We start from the raw sequence: 14,503 nt of genomic DNA, 5'->3' as shown, positions 1-14,503 counted from the left end.
CCAGAGACACTCATCTATTCATTCGTTTGTTTAACTGGAGTTGCAACGTGTGCCCATCTATAAATTGCTGCCTGCAGTCAACTGACCATATAAATTTGCCTCGCTGCTAATGTTTCCAAGTTTTCTGATATCAATTGCATTTTTTTCCCATTTGATTTTACTTGTCTTGTGATGTCTTCGCTGCCTTTCTTTATATATCTTGTGTCTCAATTGCCCCATCTAGTTCCATAAGCATTTCAACACCTGAGCTAGGTCCCATCAGCGTCTCGTTTAAAACTTTCTATAAAAGTTCTCCTATGCTAAATTGTATAGGACAGGTTTCCTATAGTCAAAGCAAAATCTGTTTTAGGCATGATTTTTAAAAAGCATGTATGTTATGGGTGGGGGGTTCTAAAACACAAAACCAATTTATAAAACTAAAACTGGTTAATTCAAGTATTGCAGTGAATGTTGAACACTGAATTAAATAAAAACATTTTTTTAAAATATGAATTCTTTCAAATTTCAGGCTAAACTAGCCAAGTTGTAGTAGGGGAGGTAGGGATTTTTTTCTATATCAGCTAATCGTGTCTGTATGTTGCAGTTTCATTTTCCATTCTCTCCTTTGATCAGGTCTCTCAGCACCTTCTCTTCCTGTACGTTTTAGTGTAACTACTTGTTTGTTAGTCCATGTATTGTATATTCACGCAGAATATGCTGGTGCTCCACTAATATAAAAATCATAATTGCATACAATTTAAAGTTTAGTGAATTAATGCCACCATGTCACACACACACATTAATATTCAGTGTCATGCAATACTTTAAATAGTGGATCTCTTTTTGAGATCACAATGTCTATCAAATCTATAGTCATGCCATTGTATGTCTGTCCTTTAATAACGCTTGTAGGGAACTTGTTGTTGAAGCTTGCAGTGTGTGTAATAGAATAATATTAACATTTTCTAGCATAGTATGTTTAACATGCTTCAGAACAAATCCATTTTATTTTTCTGGTTGACCGCCAAGTAAGCTAGAGTATGTTTGTCATGTGTGCATTGATGTCATAAATATGATGATTTGTGGAATGCTACTTAATGTCAGATCTAGAGTATACATGATACTGAAACATGCTCTCTGTATGTATGCGATATACATCACTCCTGCCTTGAATTATTTGATGTCATAAGAGTTGCTGCGAGGTCATAATGTGGTTGCTATTATGTGGAAGTTCTATCCATTCAGGTTTAAAAAAAAAAACCTCTTTAGGATACATCCAGACTGTGTAGCAAACATTGTAACACAAGTCTGGTTTCGGTAAGCTTTTGTTTGAATTATTATTTTGAACATCATGTCACATCAAAAAAATAGTTGTAGTAATAAATATCGTTCTCTTTGTAGAACGATTTAGAATCGATAGAATATTACCAGAATAAGCCAAACTGAGAGAGGGAAGAGGGAGGGACCAACGTGGGATGAATTGTTAAAATAAAGGCCAATAATGATTAGACAGGAAGGATGTGAAGAAGCTTGCAAAAGTGGACCAAAGTTAGCTTGTATATGTGACTATAATTTTGTCCAGTACCACATTCCTCTTTTAATGTAATCTCCTAGAGTGTGATTTATTTAGAGCTAAACAAGAAAGAATTGAATATTAAGAGTTTAGAGAAAGGAAGGAACGGTTGTGGGAGCCTGACTTGTCAAGTCAAAGGTGGAAAATGCCAGAGATCATGAGAAAAGGATTGAATGAAACATACAGGCCTTTTCACAGAATTTATACAAATTAAGTACAAATGGAAAACTGAGGGACAACAAAGTTGTAACGGTTGCTGAGTATCTTTCCAGATAGCCATTTTTTCCTCCATTTGGTTTTTATTTGGATTTCAATTGTGAACATTTGGACTTTTGTGAATAACCCTGATAGAGTTGCAAGGAGAATATAGAATAGGGATTCATTATGGTAAAACAAACTAAACCATCTAGGCTCACTTTGGTAGCATATAGTACCTGAAAATATCTGTTTATACCCACAATAGAGACCAGACCTACAGGAGACAACTGTTAACAGGACCGAAACATATGTTTCAATATTATATGTTTCACACCAATAGGTGCATATTTATGGGCCTATAAATATCAATGCATTGCTCCATGCAGCTTCTGTAAGCTGGCTAAAATGAAATGGCTTCTGAGGAAGATATATATATATATATATATATATATATATATTCTCTGTCTGTCTACACATACACACGCGTACGTTTGGGATAGGTTCAGTCAGGGCCGGACTGGGAAAGAAACTGGACCCAAGCACTTTTTTTTTTTTTTTTTTTTTTTAAAACCACAGCGGACGTGGGTGAGAATGGGACTGGGCCAGAGAGGGGGTGTTTTTGTCATCACCAATGACGAGCACACCCTCTCTCGAGCAGCTCATGGCCAGAGCCCTGCTTAAGAGCTCTAACATGAGCAAAAGGTCCTGAAGTTGCTATGCAAAGTGGAAGAAAATTTAATGATACACTTGCGCTGTGTTTCCTTGTGGCTAGTCTCTGGTGCAGGGCTGGCGCCACCTGTAAGGCGACCTAGGCAGCCGTCTAGGGTGCAACTTAGCAGGGGGCGCCGGATCCCTGCACCCGGAATCACCGGTGCATCTCCTCATGCTGCGCCGCCTGAGCGCTTTAGCAAGCCCCAGGCGGCGCAGCACTGCTGTGTGGGGGCGGCCGGATTTGAGTGACCGGCAGGAGGGAAGCGCAGAGCGCTCCCTCCTGCCGGTCTCTCAATGTAACGTGACCGGGCGGCGCGGAACGCGGGACAGGTACCTCTGTTTCCTGTACCCGGCTGCCGGCGGACTGACAGGAAGTGCTCACTTCCTTTCAGTCCGCCGGCGGCCGGGTACAGGAAACAGAGGTTCCGCGCCGCCCGGCCACGCTACATTGGCAGGAGGGAAGAGGAAGAGGAAGAGGAGGGTAAGGACTACTGGGGGAGGAGAGAAGGGGGACACTAAGGACCACTGGGGGGGGGGGAGGGAGGGGGGACACTAAGGACCACTGGGGGGGGGGAGGGAGGGGGGACACTAAGGACCACTGGGGGAGGAGGGAGGGGGGACACTAAGGACCACTGGGGGAGGAGGGAGGGGGGACACTAAGGACCACTGGGGGAGGAGGGAGGGGGGACACTAAGGACCACTGGGGGAGGAGGGAGGGGGGACACTAAGGACCACTGGGGGAGGAGGGAGGGGGGACACTAAGGACCACTGGGGGAGGAGGGAGGGGGGACACTAAGGACCACTGGGGGGGAGGGAGGGGGGACACTAAGGACCACTGGGGGGGGAGGGAGGGGGGACACTAAGGACCACTGGGGGGGGAGGGAGGGGGGACACTAAGGACCACTGGGGGGGGAGGGAGGGGGGACACTAAGGACCACTGGGGGGGGAGGGAGGGGGGACACTAAGGACCACTGGGGGAGGGGGACACTAAGCACCATTGGGGGAGGAGGAGGGATGGGGGTGACAAAGGACCACTGGGGGAGGGGGGGGGATGGGGGTGACAAAGGACCACTGGGGGAGGGGGGGGGAACTAAGGACCACTGGGGAAGGAGGAGGAGGAGGGGGGACTAAGGACCACTGAAGGAGGAGGGGGGAAGGTCCACTAGGGTTTTGCCAGAGGGAGGGACCACTAGGGGTTTGCTAGAGGGAGGACCACTAATGGGGGAAGAGGGGAAGGACCACCAAAGGGGGGGAGGGAGGACCACTGAGGGAGGGAGAGACGACCACTAAGAGGGTGAGGGGGGAGTGAGAAGACCACCGAGGGGGGACTGCAGAGGGCCAAGGGAGAACACTGAGGGACAGGAGGGAAGGGGAAATCACTAATTGAGAGGAGGAGAGAGCACTATGAAATTTAAAAATAAAAATAAAATAAAGAACTGCTCCCCTCTCAGTCCCTATCCTACCCCACAAACCCTCTCTTTTACACTATACACATACACAATTCATCCCCCCACACACACACACAAACATGCAATGCATCCTTACACACACCCGAAACACACAATGCATCCCTTACGCTCACACAAACACTCACTCTTACACACAGAAACAAAATGCATCTCTTACACACTCAATGCACCCCTTACAGACACACTGCATTCAATTACATACACAGAAACACACCTTGCATCCCTTACACACACACACACACACACACACCCAGAAACATACAATGCATTCCTTACACGCAAACACACACTGCATCCCTTACACAAATTGGTATCCCTATACACTACATTCTATAAGAACACACACATTACATCCTCTACAATAACACATAAAACATCCCCTACACACATACACTCCACTACCTGTGAGAGAACTCATGGGTGGGCCATGTAGGTGGATTTATGTGTGGGCATTGTAGGCATACTCGCAGTCAAGCCCTGGGGGCCCAGACCTTGAGCTGTGTAAGGGGCGCTGCTTCCTGTTCTACACCAGATCTGTGGAGCCAGACTGAGCCCATCATCAGCCTATTGTCCTCATCTGGTGGTAAGTAGGCAATCCAATATATTATTAGTGGCACTAATCTCTAATTTACCTCACCTTAAATGGATACTATAGTTACCAGAAGCACTACAGCTTAATGTAGTGGGTCTGGTGTCTATAGCCTGTGCCTGTAGGCTTTTTAATGTAAACACACTGTCTTTTCAGATAAAAGACACTTTGTGCAGACTGACGTTGGCCCATATGGCAGAGCATATGAGCGGGGCATTGTGATGTCACATGGTAGGCAGGACATATGGGGGGGTGGCAAATTTTTTTTTTTTTGCCTAGGGTGGCAAAAATCCTTGCACCGGCCCTGCTCTGGTGTCTCCACAAGTGGAATACCAGAGAACAAAAGGGTCAGAAAATATACATATTGTGCATGTATTTGTAGGCCAATTGTAGGATTGCGTGTGTGTAGAGAGAGACGGTTGTGGTGTTTTGTGTAAATATGTCAATTTCTGTTGTGTTGTTTTTGTGGGGTAATATTTGTGGATAGGGGCTGTTAAGTGAGAGTGTGTGTATAGGGGATGTAGCGAGGCTGTAGAGTGTGTGTGCGTGTTCAGTAGTGAGTGTGTTTAGGGAATGTAGTGTATGTAGTGTATGTATTGTAGTGTATGTATTTGCATACAAGGGTTCTAGTGTGTGCATAATGGATCCAGAGAATCTTTATATCCTACCTCCCTTCTTACATTTAGCCTGGGATGGGGGACATTGTAAACCCTGGTGGACCGGTGGTGGTGAATGACTCTGTCTACAGCTCCTCTGGCTAGAGTTCACTCTCGAGACCTGCCAGTGTGGTAACTGCGGCAATGCTCCCAGAGGAGCAATCTGAACCTGGCAGAGTTTTTAGCTAGAGCTTTCTGCATTCTCCTTCTCTCTCCTCTCTGGATTTACGTGGCATCACCATCAAGACATGGAAATACATGGATCTTGAATCAATGCTTTCCTATTGGGGCTAAATTAACGCGACTAGGTTTTCAGTGTAACAGCCACCGTAGGTGTGTTTAACCCTGCAATGTAAATATTGCAGTTTCAAAAAAAATACTAAACAATTTTATATTGCAGGGTTAAACCTATAGGACCATTGAGATGAAGTGGCATGTGTGACTTTAGTTGGACTTAAAACAAATTATTTTATTTTATAGTATTAATTTTTTTTGCATAATCTCGGCCAGTGCCTTTAAACTAGTGTGCTGTGACACACTAGTGTGCCTCAAACCAACTCACTGTGTACCACAAAATATTTGCCTGCACCCTGAAAGCCATCAAAGAGTTCCCCTATAGACACAGTTTACTTGGCTATGCCTGATATTCGTTTGGTGTAAAGTTGCATTTGAAGTATGCATGTCAGAGATATCACTTGTATTTATAAGGTCTTGGAGGCCCAATACAGTCAACAAGTACTTGAAGGTTCTTTTGCCAGCAAAGTTGTAAGTGGGAGCATTGCAGTATGTATTTGGTCGTATACTTGACCAACTCACGCATTTTATGTATTTGAATCCTTTGGTGTAAAAAAAGAAAAAAATACTTTTATAATCTGACAACTGTGAGGTACATTGATCTGGGATTTTATTAAAAAAAAAAAGTGGTTTTGGGTATGAATATTGGGAGTTGGGGGAATTTTTCCTACTTGGGTCAAACTCCCACGCTCTGTTATACATTCACTAATCCTGTCTGTTTCTGTTGACCATATTCAAACACTAGGTCACACAATTGTATAATGAAATGTGTTGGTAAAGTGTGTCAGTGACAAGACACAGGAGAAATGATAAAGTATTTGTCAGGATTACTGTATGATCCAGCACGTAGAATTGTATAGCACGGATGACAAATAAGTAACGTATTACCGGTCCTTAGAATGGCCGGATTTAACGTACAAAGAATAGTCAAAAATACTAGCCGAGGTCAGGGAACACAGAAAGGGACACAGCGATGAGGAAAACCAGGAGTCAGGATACCAGAATATAGAGAAGTCAATAAACAAAGCCAAAGTCAAAAACCAGGTAGAAAACTAATAACAGGAACGCGCTCTCGGACGACCACAAGGGAAACCACGACAGGGCACTGAGCAGGATGAGAACTGGGCCTAAATACCCCTCCTCTAGATCTGATTGGTTGTAACCGGCCTTTGACCCCAAAGTCAGTTACCAGGTTTCATTTGCACAATTGCTGCTCAGCATTAACCCTTCTGTGGATTAGGTTGCTGCTCGGCACAACTTTTCCTGTGTGGACAGTAAATGTCATTAACCACATTTTTATAAGCGGATGAATACATGACAGTATTAGGTTAGAAATTCACAGACTGATTGCCGCTGGAGCTAATAATATAACGACAATCAATTTGATTGCCCAGTTTATTGCCATCTGTGCTGTGAAAAATGTTGGCCCTATATAAATGCTAATTATAATAATAATCTGCTCTACTAGCAGAACTGAATCTGGACATTATGTGAATATTTTGATGGAATCTGGCCATATCGTGTGAGAATTTTTACTAGGCAGATAGTGGTTAAAACAAGAAAAATGACAAATGTTTTTGATCCTGGTCTTTTTCCATACATTTTATCTCTGGCTGCATTGTAAAAAAAAAAAAATGTTGTTGTTATTTTACGGCTGCTCTTTTTGTTAACATTCCCAGTCAAGGATACAGTGTAAGCTGAATGCTTTTAATTTACTACCATTAGCAACACCTACCAACAGTTTCTCCCAGGTCTGTCTGTCTGTCTGTCTGTCTGTGTCTCTCTCTCTCTCTCGAAAGTTTCATGTACATCAAATACTTTTTATTTATTTTTTTGCGACTTGCTAGACTTGTTTCGTTTTTTTTTGTTTCTTTTTCATCTAGCTAGTTATCTTTTACAGATTTCACTAGTTACATTTCAGGTTTGTGTGTGTGTGTGTGTGTGTGTGTGGACTCCTATGTTAATAAATAAAAAAACCCTGTTATTTTGTATTAGAAACCCCATGCTAGGGGCACTGCACAACAATTTGAGTGGCCTAATAAAGTTTAGTTTGCTTCTTTTACCCAATACGACTGGTTGCGTCCATTATATTAGGGAATTTTACGATGTTCCATAGGGCTAGAATCACTGTATGCTGTAGCTGAATTCAGGACCAGCGGAGGATTAGAGAAGCGGTGACTAAGGGACACTAAGGGACCCTGCAACCCGTGACACCTACTTTAATTCTTTTTCTGCACTTTTTTTTTTAAAGCCGCTTGGTCACCCCCCTCACATCCCCTCACATCCCTAAAAAAATAGTATTTTACAAAGAGTGAAACTTTTAGTCCTCTAGAAAGGAGATTCCAGATGGTGTGATAAAGTCCAAGTAAGAGGGACGGGGCCTAAGGCTCAAGATGGCTGGTCATGTTTTCACTTGGCTCTGGCCAAAAAACACATCTAAATTGCCTTTTAGTGAAGCAGGAAACCTCCTGTTGAAGCCACGTACTGACACTATAATTACTTGTACTGATATCTGTTTAAATTGATTGGGTCTGGCGGGCTCTCGTCCTGATTGGATTCGGCGGTCTAGTGCAAATGGCAACTGTTGGAGGTGGCCAATCTTCCACGCCGAAGAGTGCTTTCTACTCAAGCCACTTTCCAGCCCCGTTACCCCACCCCCACACCAGACTGGTGGGGTTATCTCTGTCTCCACCAATCAAATCTACTGCGCTTCAGTAGCAAAGAATTCTTGTAACAAACCAAAGATGGTCACAAGTCCAACAAAGTAACTGTCCCATTCGGAAACCAAGTTCCATGTGAATTTTGAAGCTCTGTGTGCAGCCTTTTGCACCTGAATAGAGTCCTGCTATCAGTGGCATATACCCACTTTAGCCATGACCTAGGTGGACTCAAAGCTTGTATATGACACTGCACTTCCAAAAAAAAAAAAAGCCATATCAGAGTTGGTATAAGGTTGTCCAGGGCCCAAGCCAGGGTAACCGTTCTGGCCCCTCTGGTAGAACTCTGGGTTTTGTTTCAATGAGTGGCGTGTTTAGTGATTGAGTGTTGAATGTCGAGTGTGCGAATGTGTATAGTGGCTCAGAGTTGTATGTCTGGGTAGAGGTTGAGTGTGGCTGATTGTGGTGTGTGTTTTTTTTTTTTTTTTCCTGCCTCTCCTGCCTACCTTTTCATGGGGGGGGATCATTGTGGTGTGCACCAATATTGGCTGCAGCCCAGTTTAAGAGCTCCCTCACCGTTCTAGTGCTCAGTCAATGACTCAGTGTGTTGGCTGTGGTACTCAATAAGCTCCAGGGAACTGTGAGGAAGCTCTTAAAGTGGCCTGCACCCAATAGAGGTGCAATCCACAATGCTCCCTCATCAAGGGACCACTCACCGCCTGAGCCACAGCTCAACCTGGGCACTAGGCGGTTGCCTAGTGGGTAATCCAGCTGTGGTCCAAATAAGGACTGTCCCACTGCATGTGGGACTTGTAAGAACCATATATGCAAACAGAGAATGTGAAATGTGAGTGTATGTTCTGTAGTGTCAACAACACATGATGTGATCATTACAGAACTAGGGAGGAAAAAACATACTGTATGTGAAAATGTTCACTAGGTTTCACAACAGTACATTTATTCACAACAGTACATATTGCTTTTGAGCCTGTGTCCTTTAAAGACCATCTTGAAATGAGTACCTATATGTGTGGCACTACTATTACAATGAAATCGATTTGCTAATCTTTTGAAGTTGAATTGGATTATCTATGACAATATTGCGTTGCTCATCATGCAAGTGATTCCCTTTTATGTTCTAATGATCAAGCTGCTTTGATGCTCAGAGAATGTTTGATTGTATGACTTGTTAAGGTTAAACACTGAAAGCACTAGACAAACCGCTTCTGTAGCGTCAATGCAGTGCATCTATAAACATTACTGATTTACATACTGCTTAATTCCACATGCCAGTTCAATGTATAATCCTGCATCCAACACCTAATTTACATAGAAGTTGCAGTCTTTGTCTTGCTGTTAGGCTGAGTTTAACCTTTTTTTTAACCCAGGGGTGTCAAACTGTGGCCCGTAACGCTGTGAGGTATGTCTGCTTGAGTTATTGGGTACTTTAATATTTTTAATTCGTGAACACCATCTTTCTTGGTAGGAAACTGTTCTGTGTTTTGAATATGGAATTACATTTGGGAAAAAAAATAAAAATAGATTTTTATATACATATAAAAATCAATGAACTGTTGCATCACTCTTGTATGTGCCCGTTTAAATAAAAAATGGTACAAAATATTAAAATCTTGTATTGTGCAATGCCTGCTACTGTAGCTTGTTAGCTTAAATGTGACATTCCGAATACTCACGTGTCTTATACCAATGCACATCAACTCAAGAGCACTCTGATTTCTTCTATTAAATACCTTTATTATTATTACTGGTATTTAAATAGCACCAGTATATACCATACTGCTTTACAGTATTATCAAAGGGGGGTATTTATATAGTGCCAGCATGTTCTGTAGCGCTTTACAATATTATCAAAGGAGGAGATTTAACAATAAATGAGACACTCACTCAGTGAAAGACTGCATTTTACATCCTGCAGTGAAACACCTACTACCCTCAGGCCTCACTCAGTGAAAGACTGCATTTTACATCCTGCAGTGAAACACCTACCACTCTCAGGTACTGACTGAAGCTTGGGAAGATACTCCACATCATGTATTCCCGCATTGCTAACACATTCTCATGTGTTACAATAGATGTATTACCAGTTATACCTGTAGTTGCCACTGTAATTGTCCGTGCATGCAGTTTGTACTACAGTCATTTAATGTTTCTGACCAATATTTCATGTAGACAGTTATTAATATTTTGGGTGATAGAATTTGGTTGCTAAACTTTTTCAATAGCATAAAACACATGGCTACTTTACCCCCCTCTCTCACTCTCCATTTCTCCTCCCCAGTTGTAAATACCTTCATATGACTGTTCTATCTCATTCTCTGTTCTTCAGGATACACAGAGAGATACACATAAAAACATAGTACTTGCTAAAGTCAGGATTCAGGAACCACCGATAACTAAACTGTCAGTAATAAGCTTAAAAAAAAAAAAGGGAAATAAGCCAAAAGTGAAAGTAGTTGTTTGTCCTTGTTAATGGTGCATGCTGTCTAATTTTGCAGACTCCACTCTGGATAATTTGCCATATGGAAATGAAACGGAGAGAGCCACACTTGCAGTGGAATTAGCACAGCGGGGATCAGATATTCAATTCAGGTACATAACACAGTGATGATAATGCACATGTTTTAAACCAATATTTTAAAAGGTATGTTACCCATAGTCATACATAATTGCATTTCTTTCCTGTTTATACCCTGATAAGTACATTCCATGTATCTCACAGGTTTTATATTATTATTTCTGTGTCTAAGTATATTCATCTAATCCCCTTGATACATCTTAATATCCATCTATTGGTGGTGTATATGTGTCTCTAGCTGTCACAAAATGGACCACTTATTCCACAGGATGAGTTAAAAGTCAGGAATGGCCCAAATACCTGTTTGATCGCAAGACTAACTTCATCAAATAATTTATACAATTGATTAAAGGGTTTACCTATGTCAGTCAGCAGTTGCTAAGGCCAGTAAGGTATTGTTATGCATAAAAAGGAACATAAATTCTCGGGATGAAAATATAATTTTGTCTCTTTATGAATCACTATTAAGACCACACTTTGAATATGCTGTGCAGTTGTGGTCACCTGTTCTAAAGAAGGATATTATGGCACTAGAAAAAGTGCAGAGGTGGGCTATAAAATGTAAAAAAAGGTATGGAACATCTTAGTTCTGAAGAAGAGTTAACAAATTTTAGAAAAACAGCCTCTCAGATGGATATGTTAGCATTATACAAATATATTCGATACCAACACAAACCATTGTCTGGAAATCTATTCAGAAACAGGGCTATACATAGAACACCAGGTCATGCGTTTAAACTGGAAGAAAGGAGATTTAGTCTAAGGCAAAGGAAAGCTTATTTTTTTTTTTTTTTTACAGAATTCTCTGCCTATCAGAGTCTATACAGATGTTTATAAATTCTTTATTTTTTTGTGCAAGAAAATTACAATTATGTGTGATGTGCCACAACAGCACGCATATATTATCCAACGATATTCACATTTTGGCACTGATGAACTGCACATTTTTTTTTTTTGGTATCAGTTTGGTACAAGCTCTACACATTTTTTTAAACGGGGGCTCCAATAGCCCATATTAGTAAGCATCGATAAACCAACATATTAACTTTCACTTGTGTGTGGTAAACATTGAACATTAAAGCGGCACTGTCATGCCGAATTCCGTTTTTTTTTAACCCCCCTCCCGCCTCAACTACATCCAATCGACCCCCTAGTCACCCCCAAATGCCCCTATGCCCCCCACATTACCTATTTTTTATTCTTTATTTTCTGCCCCGATCTATTTTCAGGGCGCCGCCATCTTTGTGTGGGTAGGTGAAGTCCCTGTGGGACACGTCATCTACCCACACTAGATAGCCCTGAGATTCCCGCACATGCCCAGTGAAACATCTGGACATGCGAACGGGAATTTCACCCATTCATTCATCAGACAGACGAATGAATGAATAGAAAAAATCAGATGAACAAACTAACACTGTGTATCAGTGTTCGTTTGTTTGTTCGGTTTATTACAAGGAGGGAGCTACCGGCGTGCAGCTCCCTCCTTGCAATATGTAAAGACAGAAGCGGCAGGGAGCAGTGCTCCCCACCACTTCATAAGCCCCCCAGGTCCCCTCCTCACTCTATGGGGGTCAATATGACCCCCATAATAGCACAAGGGAGATTAAAATCTCCCCAATGCCCCTACTCGCTATACCGCGAGTAGGGGCATGTCCACTAAACAGTGAGCAGCCTGTGGCTGCTCACTGTAAAAAAAAAAAAAAGGGGTAATAAGGGGGGGACGGGGGACCTACTGTCCTCCCCCGCCGGCCCCCACCCCTGGACGGCGGGTGGGGGCCATAATGGGAATGAGGGGGGACCTACTGTCCTCCCCTCAGGCCCCCACCCCTGGGCGGCGGGTGGGGGCCATAATAGTAATAAGGGGGGGGGACCTACTGTCCTCCACCCCCCGGCCCCAACCCCTGGGCGGCGGGTGGGGGCCATAATAGTAATAGGGGGGGGGACCTACTGTCCTCCACCCCCCCGGCCCCCACCCCTGGGCGGCGGGTGGGGGCCATAATAGTAATAGGGGGGGGGACCTACTGTCCTCCCCCCCCGGCCCCCACCCCTGGGCGGCGGGTGGGGGCCATAATGGGAATGAGGGGGGACCTACTGTCCTCCCCTCAGGCCCCCACCCCTGGGCGGCGGGTGGGGGCCATAATAGTAATAAGGGGGGGGGACCTACTGTCCTCCACCCCCCGGCCCCAACCCCTGGGCGGCGGGTGGGGGCCATAATAGTAATAGGGGGGGGGGACCTACTGTCCTCCACCCCCCCGGCCCCCACCCCTGGGCGGCGGGTGGGGGCCATAATAGTAATAGGGGGGGGACCTACTGTCCTCCCCCCCCGGCCCCCACCCCTGGGCGGCGGGTGGGGGCCATAATAGTAATAAGGGGGGGACCTACTGTCCTCCCCCCAGCCCCCACCCCTGGGCGGCGGGTGGGGGCCATAATAGTAATAAGGGGGGGGGGAGACCTACTGTCTTCCGGCCCCCACCCCTGGGCGGCGGGTGGGGGCCCTAATGGTAAAAGGGGGGGGACCTACTGTCCTCCCCCCCGGCCCCCACCCCTGGGCGGCGGGTGGGGGCCATAACGATAATGGGGGGGGACCTACTGTCCTCCCCCCGCCCCCACACCTGGGCGGCGGGTGGGGGCACTAAGTAAATTCCCCCCCCCCCCCATCAAGGTGACTAGAGGTGCCCAAGCCCCTAGTCACCCACCCCCCACCCAAATAAAAAATGCCCCTACCTACCCCCCTCACCCTAAAAAATAGTGAGGGGGGAATAAAATTGCTAACCTGTAAAGTAAAATTAAACTTACCATTCAACGTCTTCTTTTTTCTAAAATCTTCATTTTCAGCCCCAAAAAAGGCCAAATAAAAAACCATCATAGCCGTCGAACTAAAAATAAAATAAAAAACCCGAGCGCACAAAAAAATAATCCATCTTCACCCATGGAGGGCTCCGCGCAGACTGAGCTCCGCCCTGCAATTAGCCTAAGAACACTCTGATTGGTGGGTTTAAGCCAATCAGAGTGCTCTTTGTCATTTTACAAGCGTGGGAAAGTTCTTTGGAATTTTCCCACGGTTGTAAAATGACACAGAGCACTGTGATTGGATGGCTTGAAATCCATCCAATCACAGTGCTCTGTGTCATTTTACAAGCGTGGGAAAGTTCTTTGGAATTTTCCCACGCTTGTAAAATGACACAGAGCACTGTGATTGGATGGATTTCAAGCCATCCAATCACAGTGCTCTGTGTCATTTTACAAGCGTGGGAAAATTCCAAAGAACTTTCCCACGCTTGTAAAATGACACAGAGCACTGTGATTGGATGGATTTCAAGCCATCCAATCACAGTGCTCTGTGTCATTTTACAAGCGTGGGAAAATTCCAAAGAACTTTCCCACGCTTGTAAAATGACACAGAGCACTCTGATTGGCTTAAACCCACCAATCAGAGTGTTCTTAGGCTAATTGCAGGGCGGGGCAAGGCTTTATAAGCCTTGCCCCGCCCTGCGGAGCTCAGTCTGCGCGGAGCCCTCCATGGGTGAAGATGGATTATTTTTATGTGTGCTCAGGTTTTTTCTTTTTCGTCGAGTTTTTTTTTTTTGCGCTCGGGTTTTTTATTTTATTTTTAGTTCGACGGCTATGATGGTTTTTTATTTGGCCTTTTTTGGGGCTGAAAATGAAGATTTTAGAAAAAAGAAGACGTCGAATGGTAAGTTTAATTTTACTTTACAGGTTAGCAATTTTATTCCCCCCTCACTATTTTTTAGGGTGAGGGGGGTAGGTAGGGGCATTTTTT

The 14,503-nt window shown here is 44.2% G+C and overlaps 1 protein-coding gene across 1 annotated transcript in view; it reads left to right on the top strand.

Annotated features, from left to right (window-relative positions):
- The window catches only part of SNX29 (sorting nexin 29), a 586,499-nt gene that overhangs the window by 79,901 nt on the left and 492,095 nt on the right, over window positions 1-14,503 (top strand). Inside the window, exon 10 of the mRNA XM_063430302.1 lies at window positions 10,643-10,736. Within this exon, the coding sequence (XP_063286372.1) occupies window positions 10,643-10,736 (94 nt within the window). The remainder of the gene's footprint in view (window positions 1-10,642; window positions 10,737-14,503) is intronic.

The sequence above is a fragment of the Pelobates fuscus genome, chromosome 8, assembly GCF_036172605.1.
Source record: "Pelobates fuscus isolate aPelFus1 chromosome 8, aPelFus1.pri, whole genome shotgun sequence".
NCBI lineage: Eukaryota > Metazoa > Chordata > Amphibia > Anura > Pelobatidae > Pelobates > Pelobates fuscus.
This window is presented reverse-complemented; position numbering and strand designations above follow the sequence as displayed.